The sequence below is a fragment of the Camelus ferus genome, chromosome 6 (genome assembly GCF_009834535.1).
Source record: "Camelus ferus isolate YT-003-E chromosome 6, BCGSAC_Cfer_1.0, whole genome shotgun sequence".
Taxonomy (NCBI): domain Eukaryota; kingdom Metazoa; phylum Chordata; class Mammalia; order Artiodactyla; family Camelidae; genus Camelus; species Camelus ferus.
The window spans coordinates 51,953,924-51,971,272 of record NC_045701.1 but is presented as its reverse complement, the minus strand read 5'-3'; the positions used below and the strand labels follow the sequence as shown (position 1 = coordinate 51,971,272).

Here is a 17,349-nt window from a genome sequence, read left to right as displayed (position 1 = left end):
ATCAAGGCACTGAATTATACTGTATGCTGTTTTCCCTCGATAAATGAACTCAGTTTTCTTTCATGAGTTGAGATTTCTGACTAGTGTAAATTTGTCAAAATAAAGTAGAGCAACTCAGGTGTTTTTTTTTTTTTCTTAAGGGTTTTTTGTTGTTGTTTTTTTTAACAGGTTAGTCAGATGAATTCCCTTGAACGAGAATTTGAAACAATTCATTTGGAAAATGAAGGTCTGAAAAAGAAACAAGTAAAACTGGATGAGCAGCTAATGGAGGTACGTTTTTTAAGCAAATGGCTCTAGCTATGAAGAATATTTTAATCCATGAATGAGCCATTTGTTGAGATAAACTAGCATAGTGTTAGATTCCTATTATGAAAACAATGAAAATCTAAGTGTACTGCCAAGATGGATTCTTTGGTCTGTCTTACCAAGTTTGACAGATATTTTTGCTAATTACACAGTCATAGGAATACATACTGTTTCACCAAGGAAGGAATAATGTTGATTATCCTAAAATGCAAGGACCTGCACTTCAACAAATTCAAGTGGCAAAGGCTCAGTCCAGTACTGACCAAGAGGCTGAGAGCTCTTGCTCTATTGCTGTGGTTGTAATAGTTTTCCTGATACCTCCCATAATGTCATGTTTTATAGATATGATTGCCCTCTAACAACCTGCTTAGTTAGGAAATGCATGCAGGGAATTAAGAGCATTAGCATTTAGAGGTTTAATTTTCAAGTGTTGCCATTGTTCATAACTACGTTTGTAACTCAGCACCACCTTGTGAGAGGGACATCTGTTAAATATGAAAATGGATTTGTAAAACTTGGCAGCTTGGACACTGAGTTTCCCGTCTAATAGACTGCTTTCTGAATACTGAGTTACAAATATACGATATAAAACAACCTATGTTAAATCCTCCTTATTAAGTAAAAATTTCATTGAGTTACTTGGCTTTGGGTAGGTGAAAATATTAACCCAACGTTTAGTGACCTGTAAAATTTATATAAGGTAGAGAGGCATGGGTAGAAAATGTCTTTTTGTGTTCTTAAAAAGTATTATGTATACAAATATTTTTAAACCAGAATTATAGGAGAGAAATGAGATATTTAAATACTTTCTTTTATGAAGCTGGAAACATGCAAAGGTAAGTTTCAGTAGATGCTTAGTTTTTAAATATGAAATATGGGCAAACACATCACATTGACATTTAAATGTCAATTTTATGTTCTCTGATTATCCGCTAATAGGGAGATTAGTGGAACTATAAAGAATGAAATCCAAACTATTTTTTTCTTTCTCTGACAGCATATAATAAATGTGTTCAAAACCTTGAGCTGCAGGCTGTGTTTAGATGTAGATATGCTTTTCTGATAAAATAATTATATGCTCTAATGAATAAAATATCTGAAGCTAAGTGTGACATGTCTGGTACCAAAGTAACAAGTAGCAGGGTGTACTTAAGCACTGTTAGAGCCTCTCCACGTGCTCTGCCAACAGGCCAGTTCTTCTTCCACCTGCTCTCTGGCCTCAGAAGCCCCCTTCTCTCCAGGTCCTACTCTTACATTATTAGTCATCAAAAACAATTTCCCCTCATGACCTTTCTCCATGATCTAGGAGTAAATACTTACTAATGGATGAGAGAAATTGAGTGTTTTTGGCACTGGAGCTGAATAACTAAAGAAAAAGCATGAATTTTCAATTGGAACACTGAAAAGAACATCTCATACACTATTCTAACGAAACTTTCATCAGGAAATAAGACTGAGCTATTAACTCTGTACAGACATACAAATTCTATTCTTTAGCAGCTTTGTTAAATGTAATTCACATACTACACAGGTCACCCGTTTAAAGTGTCTAATTCAGTGAGTGTGGGTATATAACGTTATCTTTTTAAATTGTGGTAAGTATAAACATAAAAATGGTTAAAATGGCAAATTTTGTGAGGTGGCATTCAGTGGCACTAATTACATTTATAATGTTCCACAACCATCACCACTGCTTCTAAAATTTTTTCATTATCCCAAATAGAAACTCTAACCATTAAGCAGTAACTCTCCATTTCCTCCTTCCCACTAGCCCTACAAATTGCATTTTTATGTCATGGTATCTATAGCTTAGGCCAAATTTGGTGATGAACAATGGTTTTCACATTGTTTTTTGTGTCCAACTCACCTAAGGGATAGGTACCTTCCTCTTGCTCTGGGATGGATTCTCAGCAGGTTCAGGGGAGGGACAGTAGGCAGGCAGAGATGCTCCTACAGCAGAATCTTTGGGATCAAGGAATTTAGGAAAAACTTTCTACGTGATTCTGATCTGATGTATGCATTCCCTTGGGGGGAAGGGGTTTCTCCTTGTCCCTATGTGCCAGTTTAAAAGTCACTGATGTAATATAATACTCCTACCACAGTGTAATTAAAGATACTGAATCACTAGACAAGGAAATGGAAGAATTTGACTCCTACTCCAGGATTTTTTTCAACTCTATGAGGAAATGTTCTATAAACAATTCATTTTGAACACTCCAAAAAAAAAAAAAAGGGGGTTATAGACTATCAGCAGTTCTCAAAGTCTGTTGTGTACCTCTGATAGCCAACAGTTCAGACGCTTGAACAACAAAAATGTTTTATAGCTTATATTCTGCATTTCCAAATGGCAAGGTTTGTTTAACATCAGATCCATTCCATACTGGACTTGGAATCTTCTGAATAATTATATTGGGATGGGCAGAGGCAAAGGTAGCAAGTTCAAAAACCAACTAAATTGCAATAGGTGAGAAAGTGACTGCAGAATTGGAGCTATAAGATATTTTAGTATCTATAAAATTTATATACAGAGAAATGTAAATGTTGGTCCTTTATGAGTGCCTACTGACTAGAGCACATTGTTCAGGTATATAATATACCCAATTTGTACTGTTCTTTCTCTTTATAACTCGAACTTTTCTTCCTCTTTTGTAACTCCTGTAATTTTCTTTTGTTTTTTGTTTTATCTGTGGCTAACCTGTACCTAGAACTCTGTGGTTGGAACTAGCAGAGAAGGGTGCAGTTCTCTGCCTGAGATAGTGTGTGAAGGTAGAACAATCTCTTTCAATGAATTTCATAGCATGCCAACATCTCATTAAACTCCTTGTTCATGTAGTCATTTCTACTGACTGTAACAGTTAATAAAAACTTAAGAGCCAATATTCATTTTCACTTTGCTTTAACTGTGGAATGTCTCTGTTTACATTTATATCAGGATTTTCCTCAGTATTTAAAGATGTGTGAAGAAAATCATCCCACTGATATAAAGTCAAGGGATCATAATTCTCCATATTCTTTATTCTTGAAAATAAAGTGGTGGGTTTTCTGAATCTCTAAATAGAAATATTTCAAAATGGGTAACACCCCACCTCAGAAAGAAATTCAGATTTAAGGAAATGAATAGTGGCTCTGAAGTTTCATGGTAACATTTTAATTGTAGTTGTGTCCTAGAGAGCCTTTTCCCCTTCTCACAAGCCTGGGGGTACTTCTTCTTGACTTTGGTATTTGGTCAAGTTTGTTGCATGACTTCCATTGAGCCGTCTGTCTGCTTAATGTGTTGACAGCTGGGAAGTGGCATGCTGCACCAGCCAAATGCAGCGCATTCTCCTTTCCCTCGCCCCAACTTTGATTGGCATGTGATACATATACCATTTCCTCACTGTCTTGAACAAATACTTTTATCCCATGTACTTCAAAGCCCAGATGTTCTAGGGTATCACATTATACCCTAGAATTGCCTGTATGATAAACTAAGGTAGGCTAAAATAATTTTAGATTTGAGATTCTTCAAAAAAAAAAGCTAACTTGGAAAAAATGTAGCCATTGAATATTTGCTTATGAGAATCTTTAAGAATGATAAGTAAAGTGGCAAAACCCTAGAGCATAACCACTTTCTCCCCTTAGCCTATTCCAAACTGTTTTTTAAAAAAAATTTTTAAGAGAGGCATAATTAAATGTTCTAGTGTAAGGAAAAAAATGAAGTAGAATTCAGACATATGCACATCGTGTACCTCATGTCCTTATGGTCACTCATGAGTGAGGAAGTACAATTTTTTAAGTCTAAAGCTTTTAAGAAGGCCTGCTTATTCATTAAATATATTGTCTCCTAAACAAAATGATTCTTTATTCTTACTCAGGATCACGTGCTGTCCTGTTTTCAAGTTATTTAATGAATTCATAGGCTTCCTTACTCTCTGCTTGCCACCTTAGAGGGCAGCTCTGTGGTTGAAGGTACTGCAGCTGATCAGGCCTTTGCCCTTACCCTCCAGATGCAGCGCCTGAGGTCCACTGCGATGCTTAGCCCATCCCCTCATGCTCGGGATCTGCCGCTGCTCCAGCAGCAAGTCTGTCCGATGGTTCCCAGGGAGCAGTTTCTGCAGCTTCAACACCAGCTGCTGCAGGCAGAAAGGATAAACCAATGCCTGCAGGAGGAACTTGAAAACAGGACTTCTGAAACCAACACACCACAGGTATGAGGATCTTTCTCTAATAGTATACTCAGATCACCTAGTTTAATTTTACCTGTTTGTTTGAAAGTTATACCAGTTCAAACGTGGGGATGAAGAAGCTAAATCTTCTCTCTAGACTTTTACACCTTGCCTGTATTACAAATCCACAGAACTGCAGTGCTGCTCTGGTTTTGGTGTCTTCAGTGCTGCTTTTGAGCTCTCAGCCTCTGTGCTGTGTAATTAAGTGTTCTGGGTCTCCTTTGCACATTTGTAATTGATGATGAAGTATCAGGATCACTTGAGCTCTGCACACTTGACCTAACACTCTTGTCTGATGCCAAAAACGTTACAGAATTCAAGTGCAGCTCTAGGCTATGTATTACTAACAAAGCATCCTGGGTTTTCCTGTACTAGAGAGAGTGCAGCCTGCTGAGTTCCATGGAATGCATAAATGGGGACTTTTCACAACTAACAAAGTAGAATGTGTGATTAGTGACTTTTTTAGTTGACATAGTTTATTTAACTTAATTTTTAATGCTCTAGCTTGAAAAACTTTTTTAAAGAAAATAAAGATCTTCTTCCCCTTCCCTTAGAATTAGCATCATCCCAGCTCACTACCAGACACAATCTTTTATTACCAAGGTTTTCGAATAGTTCTTTCTCTTTAGTGTTTCATTCATGATCCTCCTTTTTCAAGTCTCAACTCTTTAGTCTTGCCCATTTTGTCTATTCAGAATTAGGAATAAAATAAAAAATACTCCTTAGTTTGTAGAATTCTAAAATAATTCGTTCTAGTTTGGCTATTCTTCTTTTTTCAAATACCTTGCCTCTCAGCTGACATTTGACAAGGAATTTCTCAACTCTTTCTGTAAACCCTTCAAAGTGGCTTTGCCAAGTCACATTAGCACCATAATTGTATACTGGAGCAATTCTGTTTTCTTCTCCTTTTAATATATCTATGCTTTTGCATGATGTACTTCTGTCTTCTTTCTAACAGAGGTTTAAAATCCATGTTTTTGGAAGCTTCCTATATTTCAATTCAATTTCCAAATACTCAGATTTAATCAGGAATTGTGATGGTGGGTGTTAGATGCTTCAAGTCTTCCTTACAGAACTGAATTATAAACCTGACCTCAGTTTTTAACGGAATATTAAACCAAATGTTTAGGCTAAGATCCTACACACTGCTTTCTCGTCTGCACTGTTTTCAAAGTGTGCTTTTCCCACACCACCCACCAATGTTTCAAAGTAAAAAATAGCCTTTTACTCTAATTACTTCAGGATTTGATAGATAAAAACTGGCAAGACTTTTATGCTAAAAAAAAAAATTCCTGCAGTGAGATGGCAGGGTGGACTGCTTATTGCTCTCACTAGACCACAGCAGGCTCTCCTGATTCCGATAACTAAGCTGACACTAATTTTAAGAATATGGAACATTATTAGAATCTGTACGTTGTCTGTGTGTGATGTGATTTCCTCTGCCTTTGTGTTCCTTCGCTTGCGTATGTAGTATTGATGTGTGCTTTTAAAAATTGTTTGCATTATAAATGTGTGAATTTAGACTCCCCCCTAAAAAACATAATCTTGACATCAGGGTGAAGTGTACCACTTGCCTTCTTTCTCTAGGCCTTGCTACCGGAGCAGCGAGCGGTGCATGCAGATTCCTACAGAAGGATTGGGCACCTGTGAAAACTGGGCTGTTATTGATGGCATTTCTTACCATGGCAGACACTCAAATGCACACACTCACACACACCACACAAACACAGAGCCATAAGCTGAGAAATATTTTGGAATCAAGTGATCTTTTAAGTTTATTACTGTTGTTGTTGTTGTTGTTATTATTATTATTATTATTTATTATTATTATTATGCCTTTGCAGTATTATGTTTCTTATTTATGTAGAAATGAGATTCTGTGAATCAAATTCACGAATTTCAGTTTGTTATAATTATTTATACCATTTAAAGAGTGTGGATTTGAGATTCTTGAAAGGATGTAGTCTATATATTTTCTCATTCCATATGTTGTAACTATTTTTAACAAATTATTACTTTTATATATGGAATTTGAAGAAAATCAGGGTTATTTATACTGTTTTATAAGATGTATAATACTTTTTTGACAGGAAAAAGGAAATTTTTGATGAAATAAAATAAATTTTAAATATATGACTGCTTTTGTTTTTCCTTTCTCTACTCTCTTGCCATGCCCTGTGTTCTTTGAATTGTCTGTTATTTTTTGTTTTGCCTTTTTTTTTTTTAAGGCAACTGGAAATTGGGCATTTTCCATTTATGTTTGAACTTTAAAAAGCCATTATATCTTTTAAAACGTAGGATTTTTAGATGTTCTGGAGGCCTGTTTCTTGAAATTTACTTTGTGCATTAGTCTGCTTACTACAATTTTTGTCTTCAAATTAGTTGCACAGTTTAGTTTCTTTTATGTCTGAATAAATGCTATTATTTAATATCCAAACAAATGTTAGCTTTCAACTTACATTTGATCATTCTATGTGCTTATTTAAAGGACACCTTTTTGAAAGTATTTTTAAGGACAGGTTATGCCATCAGCCATTAACACCTGAGTTTTGCTTAAACATTTGAAGAACATTTTAAAATCTGAAATTCCTTACATGAACATTTTGGTGGACTGGGAGAAGGGGCATTCAGTCCCACTCTAAATCTTCTAGGTCCCTCTGCTCTCCAAAACCCACAAACTCCTTAATCTAGCACTGCTGTGTGAGGGGAGAAGGACAAGCTGTTTTTTGTTTTTTCCCTATATTTTATCTAGGAGTTGTTTATGGGGAGAAGATTTTCATTTTTAAATCTATTCCAATGATAAACCCATCCTTCAATCCAGATATTTGCTTCAATTGACAAGTCAATTTGGGAAACTCATAACTAGAATAACTAGCAGGAAGAGGCTCATTATTATGAAGAATAAATTACTAACACCCTCACAGTAATCAGCAATTTCAAAGGAAAAAGATACACACTGCTACTGATTGAAAATGTTAGGTGATCCTGAATAAACTTAATTTTTGTTTACTTTGTTGTTGAAAGGCCCACAGTATTGCAAATACCCAAATCACAGATGAAAGGTTGACAACCATTTTTTAATTAACTTTTGATAATACCTGTTTTACTATAAGAAGTACACATAGGTCTTAAATTATGGGTTTTAAGAATTTTGCTTTATCTCAGGGGAAGATAGTAACACAGGTAAGATTTTTTTTTTTTAATTTTGATTCTTTCTCTGATAGGGTTACTATTCTCACACGTGCAACCCATGCAGTGTTCAGAACTCCCATTTCATCAGAAATCCACCCTTCCTGTTACAAAGGCAAACATTTGCTGTCCTTTCTCTAGGTATCTTGTGGGGAAAATTATCTACTAGTGTTTTTGTGTGCGATGATTTTCAAATAAGAATATACTTTTCTTTCTCTCCTTCAGGAAAACCAGGAACACCTGGTAACTGTCATGGAGGAACGAATGATGGAAGTTGAACAGAAGTTGAAACTGGTGAAAAGACTTCTTCAGGAGAAAGTGAATCAGCTCAAAGAACAAGTGAGCCTCACAGGTCATCTCTACCCACCCACCTCACATTCCATTTTTAACTCCAGTTTTACATTCCTTTATTGCTATTAACTTGTTAACTTTCATTGTCTAATAAGGGCAAATCCTATTATAAATGTTTAGAAGAACTTAGGATTCACTCTCTCCCATACCACTTCAAAAATAAGAATTCTGTATTCTACATTATTTTTTCCAAAGCTCTTTTGAGTCATATGTTAGTCTGCAATTTTAAAACATGTATATTTGCTAACAGTGATTCACATGGGCCTGAAGCATTTCTAATGAGGTTCAACTCAAATTGAATTTTTATAGTTTTTTTTTTCCCAAGAGAAGAAATATTCCCATTTAAATAAATAGAAAGTTTACATTAGTAAAAAAAAAAAATTAGGGGTAATAGATATAACTTTAGCTTTCCTATTTGCAACAACTATGACAACCTCAAAAACTACCTTATGGTTACAGCCAGACTCCAAAACGCTGTGTTTTGAATTAGAATCCGACTCTGAATTCCAGGATCACTAAGTAGTACCTTGCTCCTTTTCTCATGCTGGCAGCAGGTGTGGCCTCAGTGTTTAGAAATTTTGTGTGTATCCACTGAAGAGACATGCAAAAAGGACTACTTTTTAGGAAAGTTTTATAACTTCTTTGGAATCTGAGATTGAGATGAACTATGGCAAGGGGTGGGGGTGGGGTGGAAATTGCCCAACCTGGTTTTTTTAGATTCATAAAACCCAAGAATAATAACCCCAAGAGAAAGTCTTAATGCAGAGGTAGATACAGTTCTTTGCACTGTATCGTAATACACAGAATAGAGAGAAAGTCCTATACAACAAGCATTTACTGAGTCAACCCTTTAATCATTTATTCAACATGTAGTTACTACATGCCAGTTCCTGTTTTAAGCACTAGAGACAGATCAGTGAACAAAACAAAACCCCTGCCTATACGGAGTGTAGTTCACCTACAAGGTACTGAGCATTTGGCCAGGTAGTACTTTCAAAAATATAGAAAATGCGTAACATATGGGGTGTGGACATCTATAAACACTTTGGCATTAACAGTTCATCCTGTCCTGGGAGAAGCAAAAGAAATGAGAGTGAGAGAAGAGTGAACAGTAGAGGGTCTTATGTGCTAAGCTAGAGTTTGAATTTCATTCTGTAGTAGATATATTACAGGTCATCATTACTGGTCATTACTGAGTCATCAAAGTGTTTTTTAATAAGGGAGGAAAGGTTGTATTAAAGCAGTTCAGTAGAGAGTAGGTTAGTATTATGTTACACTTGCCAGTCATCTAGGTTCTGGGCTTCAGCTTGAAAGCCTTTGTCATTGCCCTCTGAAATGCTATTATGTAAATTAATTATCCACTCCTTAGTTTTCTCTATTCCCTTAAACCTTTATACTTGTAGATGCCCTGCTTGAAATTGGGTGTCAAATGAGGAGTTAAAGGTATAAAGAAGGAAGGGAGATTGGAAGATATTAACAGGAGCAATAATAAAATTATCCCAAGACTGCTGACAGGTTTTCCCACCTCAACTTAAACTATATAATCTAACCATGAAGATTAGAATATATTTTCTAGAGAAGGTTCTATGCAAAGAGAAGAGTTTAGGAAAAGTAATTGCCCAAATCTTCTCTCTTTGTTGTAATACATGAGCCAAATTTTAAAATAATCAGTAGGTTGTATGCAGTTATGAATGGGAGGCTCAAGCATCTGTTGTTAAGAAACAGAGTTAAAACATAGTTCACATCCTACACCTCAGAAATTTATTTTGGTATTTTTAGAAAATGAATAAATGAATAATACCTAATTTATTTAGGTCAAAAAATATCTTCATTTTTGAGCCCTCAAATATCAATCTGTCCTTTTTATTAGTGACTTTTACAAACATAAAGACTATAATTGATATCAGCCATTTCCCTTTATAAACAACTGTCCTTATGTCAGAACTTAAATTTAAAAGAATTACAGAAATGGAGTCAAGATGTTTCTGGTTCTGTTTCTAGCTCTGCAAGAATACTAAAGCAGATGCGATGGTGAAGGATCTGTATGTTGAAAATGCCCAGTTGTTGAAAGCTCTGGAAATGACTGAACAGCGACAAAAAACAGCAGAAAAGAGAAATTACCTCCTAGAAGAGAAGATTGCCAGCCTCAGTAATATAGTCAGGAATCTGACACCAGCACCACTGACTTCTACACCTCCCTTGAGGTCATAGCCAAGCCAAAGGATATACTCAAGAGTTGTGCACTTTACTGAAATGGATGGAACATTTCAGTATGTTCTTTCAAACTTCTTTTTTTTTTTTTTTTAAGAACTTTGATGGCTTAAAGTTAAGCCTGACCTAAAACTTCCAGCAACAGAATTAAAGCCTCTATTCACTGTAATTAGTTTTCCTAAATAGACTATAATGGGAGTTGCAAATAAATACATATTTCACTGTTTGAATTATTCCCAAGCTTTGAATTTTAAAAGATATTCTAATAGCCATCCAAGAAGGTGATATGAAAAGAACTCAAGAATATTAAAACCCTAGTTTTGAATGAGTTTTTAAAAAATCACTCTTATGTACAAATTTATCATCTGCAAATTGCAGATACTTTAAATTTGAGGTATTATTAGTTGGTTGTTTTAATCTTTATTCTAAAACCAAACGTTGTCTTCTCATGTATTTAAACATGGAAAAGTCATTCTGTTTCTAATAGTTTTGGTTTTTTGAGTTAATTGGTAGACTTTCTGTTTGGTAACAGAAGCTGGGCTCAATAACCACTGAGATCAGAAAAGCCGGAGCCCACAGAACTCTACCCGCTAGCACCAATGACAGTATTACCACTCTTGATGTATTACAGATATAAAACCGATTTGCTCAGCTGCACTGTTAACTAATGTTAAAACTTTACTTTCTTTACATAGCCTTTTTTCCCCCCTTCCTAGAAATTTCATTTGGGAGTTTGTCTTCTCAGAAATGGATAAAGCCACATTCTTAAAGCATTTGAACTACAGGGTAAGCACTGAACAAACTGCTTTGGAGTAAACAGCTACTCCTAGAAAAGAGAGAAGCAAACCATGTGGGTTTTTCTCTCTCTAAAGTCTTGGAGTTCATGAACTTACATTTGGGGTTACCTCAACAACTCAGGGAACAATACTTTAAGCTGTCTTCCTGAAATACTGTAGGGCCTCTTTAAAGAATTTGAAATCTATAAACCATGTGACCTTATTTATTTGTCTTATATTTAGAGCCATAGTGGGATTTTTATTTCTAAATTTTTAGTGAATTTAATCTTCTGGAAAAAAGCCTTGATTAAACTCTAAAGAGTTTAAAAGCTGTTCTAAAATATAGAAGAATTATTATTTGCTTGTTTGTTTAATATGGGTCAAGATTTCCATGCTTCCTATTCCTCTGCACCTCAGATCTGATAAGAATTTCTAACTGTGATAAGCACTGGCATGCCATCTGAGGTAAAGGAGTCCCAAATGGGATCTTCCATTCAGTCTCCCAAAATGTTACAGAACAGTAAACATTTGGATAACTTTTTTTTCCCCCAAATAAAATCTCGTCCTCTAGCCTACCACAGCCAGCAGTTGGTAGAGTACTTACTATGTGTGGGACACAAACAGAGCTTATCACAGCCACCTATTTGTTTTGGTGGAAGAGTAATTAATCACAAAACTTCACTTTGATGCATTCCAGGAAAGCCAAGCGCATCGGCTGGTAAGAGGTATAACAGCAAAATCAAACACTGCTGTATGGGCAGGAACAAAAGAAGCAAACTGCTTAAGAAGTCATGTCAAAAACTCTCTCTACAAAATAATTTGCACTAAGGAACTTTAGAATTCCTCAGGCCTAAACATCTATTAGTCCCACCCGCCAACACAGGAGTCCTTGCTACCAGGGCCCTGACAAGGCATGATCATTTGTGGGACTGGGAGATCATAATCAAGAATCAGACTTTTTCATTTTTGGACAGTTCCATTATCAGAAATTCCAGATTTTCCCCTGGAAAAGAACTAATTTTAACCCTTTCCTATAATTACACTTCCAAACATTTGTTGTCTGCTATCATGCCTTCCCTGATCTTTCTTCTCCAGTGCAAACATTACTAGTAACCTCAACTACTTGTGTGGCATTGACTTTAACAGAGAATCTTTTTCACTTAAAACTCAATATGCCTAGGTTAAGATCATAAATAAACTAAATTATCTGTACTGTACTTATGTGATATGCTTTAAGTTACTTGAGGTTTTTGCCGTCAGAACTGAACATCAAGCGTATTTCTCAAATAGATGGCTTAGCCTATGATCATATATTTTTTATTTTTATTTTTTACATTATGAAAAGTGTAGGTTAATTTCTTTATTTCTTATAAATTTGTATTTATGTGTATATAAGATGTTGTACAATAAATGTAAATATGACTTCTGGAAAGTTAGACTACATTTAGAGTCCCTTTATCCAAAAGCAAAATGCTGCTCAAATGAAAGTTAATTTAACTAACATCTCGGTGCTTGCTTCTTGCTTTACTGCACTCATAAGATTGGGAAAAAGATCAACATGAGAAATAGTTACCTTAAATTTATACATTTGTGCAGCAGATTACTTTTGTAGACTAGTTGAGAGTGGGAATTTAACTGGCAACTTAGAACATAGCTTACAGCTTTTTAAAGACCTTTTAAAGAAATTAAACTATTAAATGTTTAGATTTTGCTTTCAGACTTTATAATAGAACTCTTTAAAATCACAAGTTATGTATTATTTCATAGGCATTTAACTCCTTGTTTATTAAAAGTACTGGTTCCTTAAATTCTCTTCATTTCTTAAGAACAGTTACTTAGTCTTAGAAGATAGAATCTTCATTTCAAGGAAAGAGAATCAAGTTTGCCTTTGTGATAATATGTTACCCTTAGAAAAGGAAAATGTAGATAAAACCTACATTGTTCTATTTGCTTTCTTCTGCTTTTTAGAAGCCTGAACTCTTACGCTCAAATCTGTGAAGGGAGAGAAGTAGAAGGAGAGGGGTAGAACCAAACATAGTATTTTATTTATTTTTCTAAAATTTAATAAACCCAGATTTTAAAAACTATTTTAAATATGAATTCTTCCCAGAAGCTTCAAATGCATTGTTCATGTATTTAACCTTAAACATATTTTACATAAATAGATCACAAAGTCATAGGCTTTCCAAGTATAGGAGGAGTTCTCACAGGTCTAGTATTTCAATAATGTACAAATACCCAGGGCAGGATTTCTGTTTTTTGAAGAATGAATAAGACTTTATGATGGATTTAACATGTGAAAATGAATTTTTCATTTTTGTGATTTTTTTTTTTCTGAGCGAAGGAAAAGAGAAATAAATGTGTTGATATTGTCAGCATTTTCAAGGCAAGGCTAAGTGCTTTGTAATAGTATTAAGCAAGCTTTGTTTTGAACAGATAACCTAATAATTCATTGGAATGATATGTAAGTAATGCCAAAACTAAGTCAAAGCCTAATAACCGAAGCATTCCTTATTTAAAATTTATTCACTGTATCATGTTTGGACTTATTTGAACACCTCAGCACTCTAAAATAGTTTTGGTTTTATGACATATGTATAGCTGTTTATTAATAAATACAAGTTAGCTTTTTGTTTCTTAGCTTTTTTTGAATAAGTTATATCTATTCTTATGGTAAGACATTATCACATTGGGGACATTGATTTTGTGAAGGAAAACCTGAGTTTATCTAAAGCCATCACTAGGATTCTTTTCATGTAAAGATTAATGTGTATGTGTTTATACCAACTTTGTATATTTCCTATTAGTCATTCTGTCCTAGATATATTTTACCATGAGCTTAAAATGTAAATAAATAATTTTGTAAACATGGCTCTTTTTTTCTATACACCCTAAACATTTATAAACAGTTTCAGTATGTTTACCATTGGTCTTTGAAGTGAAAGCATCAAAACATTGCACTAAACACATTCTACAAATGCAGAATCTCAGCCCCACTCCAGACTTACTGAATCAGATTCTGCAGTTTTAAAAAATCCCCAAATGATTTGTGTGCAATTTAGAGTGCCAGGATTCTACTTCTGTCACAGAATTGATGACTTTCACACCAGCCATTTTGAGATCCCTGTACCCTGTGATGGTTCATAATTTACTTTTAAAATCCTGACAACCTCACGTGAGGCTGTGCTTCAGATTTTGGGTGCTTCAGAGGTGGCATTATTTCACTCTGTCATATTTATGGTGACTCAAAATTTTTTATTTGCGCTGCTTATGAATAATAAGATATATGCAACTATTAGCACAAAAAGTTAACCTAAAAGCACATTAAGTTAATATGCTGAGTACTGAAATGTAGAATGGAAATACTGGCCAAACTAGATTCATCTCACAAGGCTTGTTCTATTTGCAAAGCTTCTATACCAATCTCATGCTGCTTTTTATGAGGCAGGAACTATTATTATCCCTGCTTTACAGATGAGAAAACTGATAATTAGGAAAGTTAAGACTTACTCAAGGCCACAGCCAGCTAAGTAGGGGACTCAAGACTCCACGCAGGTTTGTCTGTATTAATATGTTGCAACAGGTATCAATTTCTACTTCTGGCAAACAACACTTAATCTGAGTTGATTGAATACCTATCATGTGCACTGTACTCTAGAGAAAAATACAAAAAAATTCTTGGTTTTCTGTTTACAATCTGGGGTATAGTAGTAAGATTTATGCATAAAAAAATTAGAAAAAAGTACACTGAAACAAGACAATCAAGTTTTGTTGATGGACTCAGTGCTATGTGCACTAAAATAAGAAAGATTAGTATCCTCTGGTATTTTAATACAGAAAATGCGGAAAGTTCTTAACATAGTATTAAATGTAATTCTGTACTTCATTGAGATTAATGTAACCTGTTTTGTAGTCTCTTACTCATTTTGCAACGAAAAAGTCTTATTTTTCTAATATATAACTGATATCCACTTTCCCATAATGGTTAAATTTTGTCCAGAGGACCAGAATTTTGACCTAAATGCAAAATGTCTATATTCTGTGGATTGAAAAGTTAAATTTAATATAGAAAGTATGTTATAAGTCACAAAAGTGTTTATTGTTTGGTTTTGCCTCATTTGCAAATCAGGAAAAATGGCTAATTTTGACAAATAGACGTGTTTAAAAATTAAAACTTCAAAAGAGGAACTATAAAAGTGAATCAGTACATCAGTGAAATAAGAGTAGGCAAGAATGTAAAATAGAGCTAGATATCTTTATGTTAAAAATAATATTTAATTCTGAGAAATGATTACATGATATATGCTTTACTGGTTAAGGCAAAGTAAACAGCTCTGAACAGTCTGCAGCCCAGATGAGCATTTACCAATCATTTGTCTTTCCCATTTGGAGATTGTCTTTAAGATTTAAATAAGCATGAATCCCATGCCAGGAATTATGTTATCCAGTATTAAAAGGCTATGGACAATAAAAAGGGACTATTCTTCAAAAGTGACAATGTTATAAAACGATTTTTTTAAGCCTGTATAAATGTTCTAAATTAAAGGAGACTAAATAGACATGACAACTAAATGCAATATCTAACTCTAGACCAGATTCTATATATACTAGAGAAGAAAACATGCTATTAAGGACACTGGGTCAATTGAAAAAATTAGAATATGGGGAGGGTGAGTATTGCTCAGTGGTAGAGTGCATGCTTAGCATGCATGAGGTCCTGGGTTCAATCCCCAGTACCTCCATTTAAAAAAAAATTGATAAAGTCTAATATTTGTTAATAAATTTCAAAAAATAATATATGGATGATAGATTAGAAAATAGTATTTTATCAGTGTTGAATTTACTGAAGTTTATAAATACTGTGCTTATGTAAGAATATATTCTAAGGAAATACACACTGAAGTATTTGGAGGTAAAGAACCATAACGTATGCAAATTATTCTCAAATGATTCAGAAATACAAAATTACATCAAGAAAGAGAAATCAATGAAGCAAAATGTTTTAACAAATAGATAATGAGAAAAAGCATTGTTTGCATTATTCTTGCAAACTTGAGTTTGAAACGTTTCCAAATAAAACATTTAAAATGTTTTATACAGGAACAAAGTGTGGTACTAGGCACTTTACCTTCCTTACCCTCATTGCAACTCTGAAGAGTAGACAGTATTTCAATGGTACAGAAGAGGAAACTAACTAGAATCCATTTATGGCAGCCTATCCATATGCCTGTGGTCTAGTATGAAAAGTTAAGCATAATCAGAAATTTTTCCTATTTCCCCAGGCATACAGAAAATGGGGAAATGGAGACGACTGAGGCAGTTGGCAGAAAAGGTATAAGCCAGAAGGAAGCACCAAGGGGACCCATTAAGTTACAGGAAGGGCTGTTAAGCAAACGAATCACACACATACAGAAATGACAGTCATGAAGCAACACATAAAGATCCAGTGGAGGCTCAGGATATGTCTAGTGTATAGTGCCCCCTCCTCTGTCTCTACACTTGATAGCATACAAGGATTTATTTTTCCTGAGGTAAAAGACACCCTTTATCCGTGTCTACAAATGCTTTTACTTTCTTGCTGCCTTAAGAAGAATCTGACTCAACCAGAAACCTACACTGGCTAGTTTAAGTAAAAGGAGATTACCATAAGGGATCATATTTGGTTCATGGAACCAGAGGGCAGGAAATATAGTGTTCATGAGGTATTAAAACAAAGCCTTTGGTGCGCTCCCCTACCCTCCCCCTCCTTCTCTATCCCTATTTCTCATCACATGGTCTCTTTTTTTGCTTCTCTGCACCCTTGGTGAGGGGTGGTAGAGGAGGGTGTTTGTTTTTCCTGCTTTATATCACTTTCTTGTTTAAGTGCCAAATAGAATCCAACAATTACTTCCAAGTCACAATTCCAAATTCTTAAGGAATCTGATTGTCCAGGAGGAGTCTTTGCATAATCCAATCAACTATGGCCAGCAAGGGTCAGGGTCTTGGGGTACAACCTGCACAGGCCACTACAACACAGAGAATATGCCCACAGATAAGAGGTTAGAAGATTTAGTGAGGGAAATTTGGACTAAAGATGTGTAAACAGTGGATAAAGATGGCTTTAAAAGGTAGGATCTCAAAGACAGATTTTCCTGTTTACTCATATTTTTATAGATGTGTACTGCCTATTCAAACCAAAGCACCATTTTTAAATGCCACCTAGGTGGGTGGGGGAATAACAGCTCAGTGGTAAAGTGTATGCTTAGCATGCACAAGGTCCTGGGTTCAATCCCCAGTACCTCCATTAAAAAAATAAAATATGACACAAATGA

At 34.9% G+C, this 17,349-nt stretch overlaps 1 protein-coding gene across 14 annotated transcripts in view; it reads left to right on the top strand.

The window, feature by feature from the left end:
- NIN (ninein) overlaps nucleotides 1-13,909 on the top strand; it is a 93,373-nt gene extending 79,464 nt beyond the window's left edge. For 7 of the 14 annotated variants that reach the window (XM_032481992.1, XM_032482004.1, XM_032481994.1 and 4 more), the window contains 4 exons: nucleotides 169-270; nucleotides 4,293-4,493; nucleotides 7,926-8,039; nucleotides 10,053-13,909. In XM_032481992.1, coding sequence (XP_032337883.1) covers nucleotides 169-270; nucleotides 4,293-4,493; nucleotides 7,926-8,039; nucleotides 10,053-10,262 — 627 coding nt within the window. In that variant the 3' untranslated portion in view covers nucleotides 10,263-13,909. Of the gene's footprint in view, nucleotides 1-168; nucleotides 271-3,011; nucleotides 3,073-4,292; nucleotides 4,494-6,098; nucleotides 7,884-7,925; nucleotides 9,978-10,052 lie in introns of those variants that run through there. The other 7 variants (XM_032482001.1, XM_032482000.1, XM_032481999.1 and 4 more) reach the window with 5 other exon arrangements.
- The last annotated feature ends 3,440 nt before the right edge of the window (nucleotides 13,910-17,349 follow it).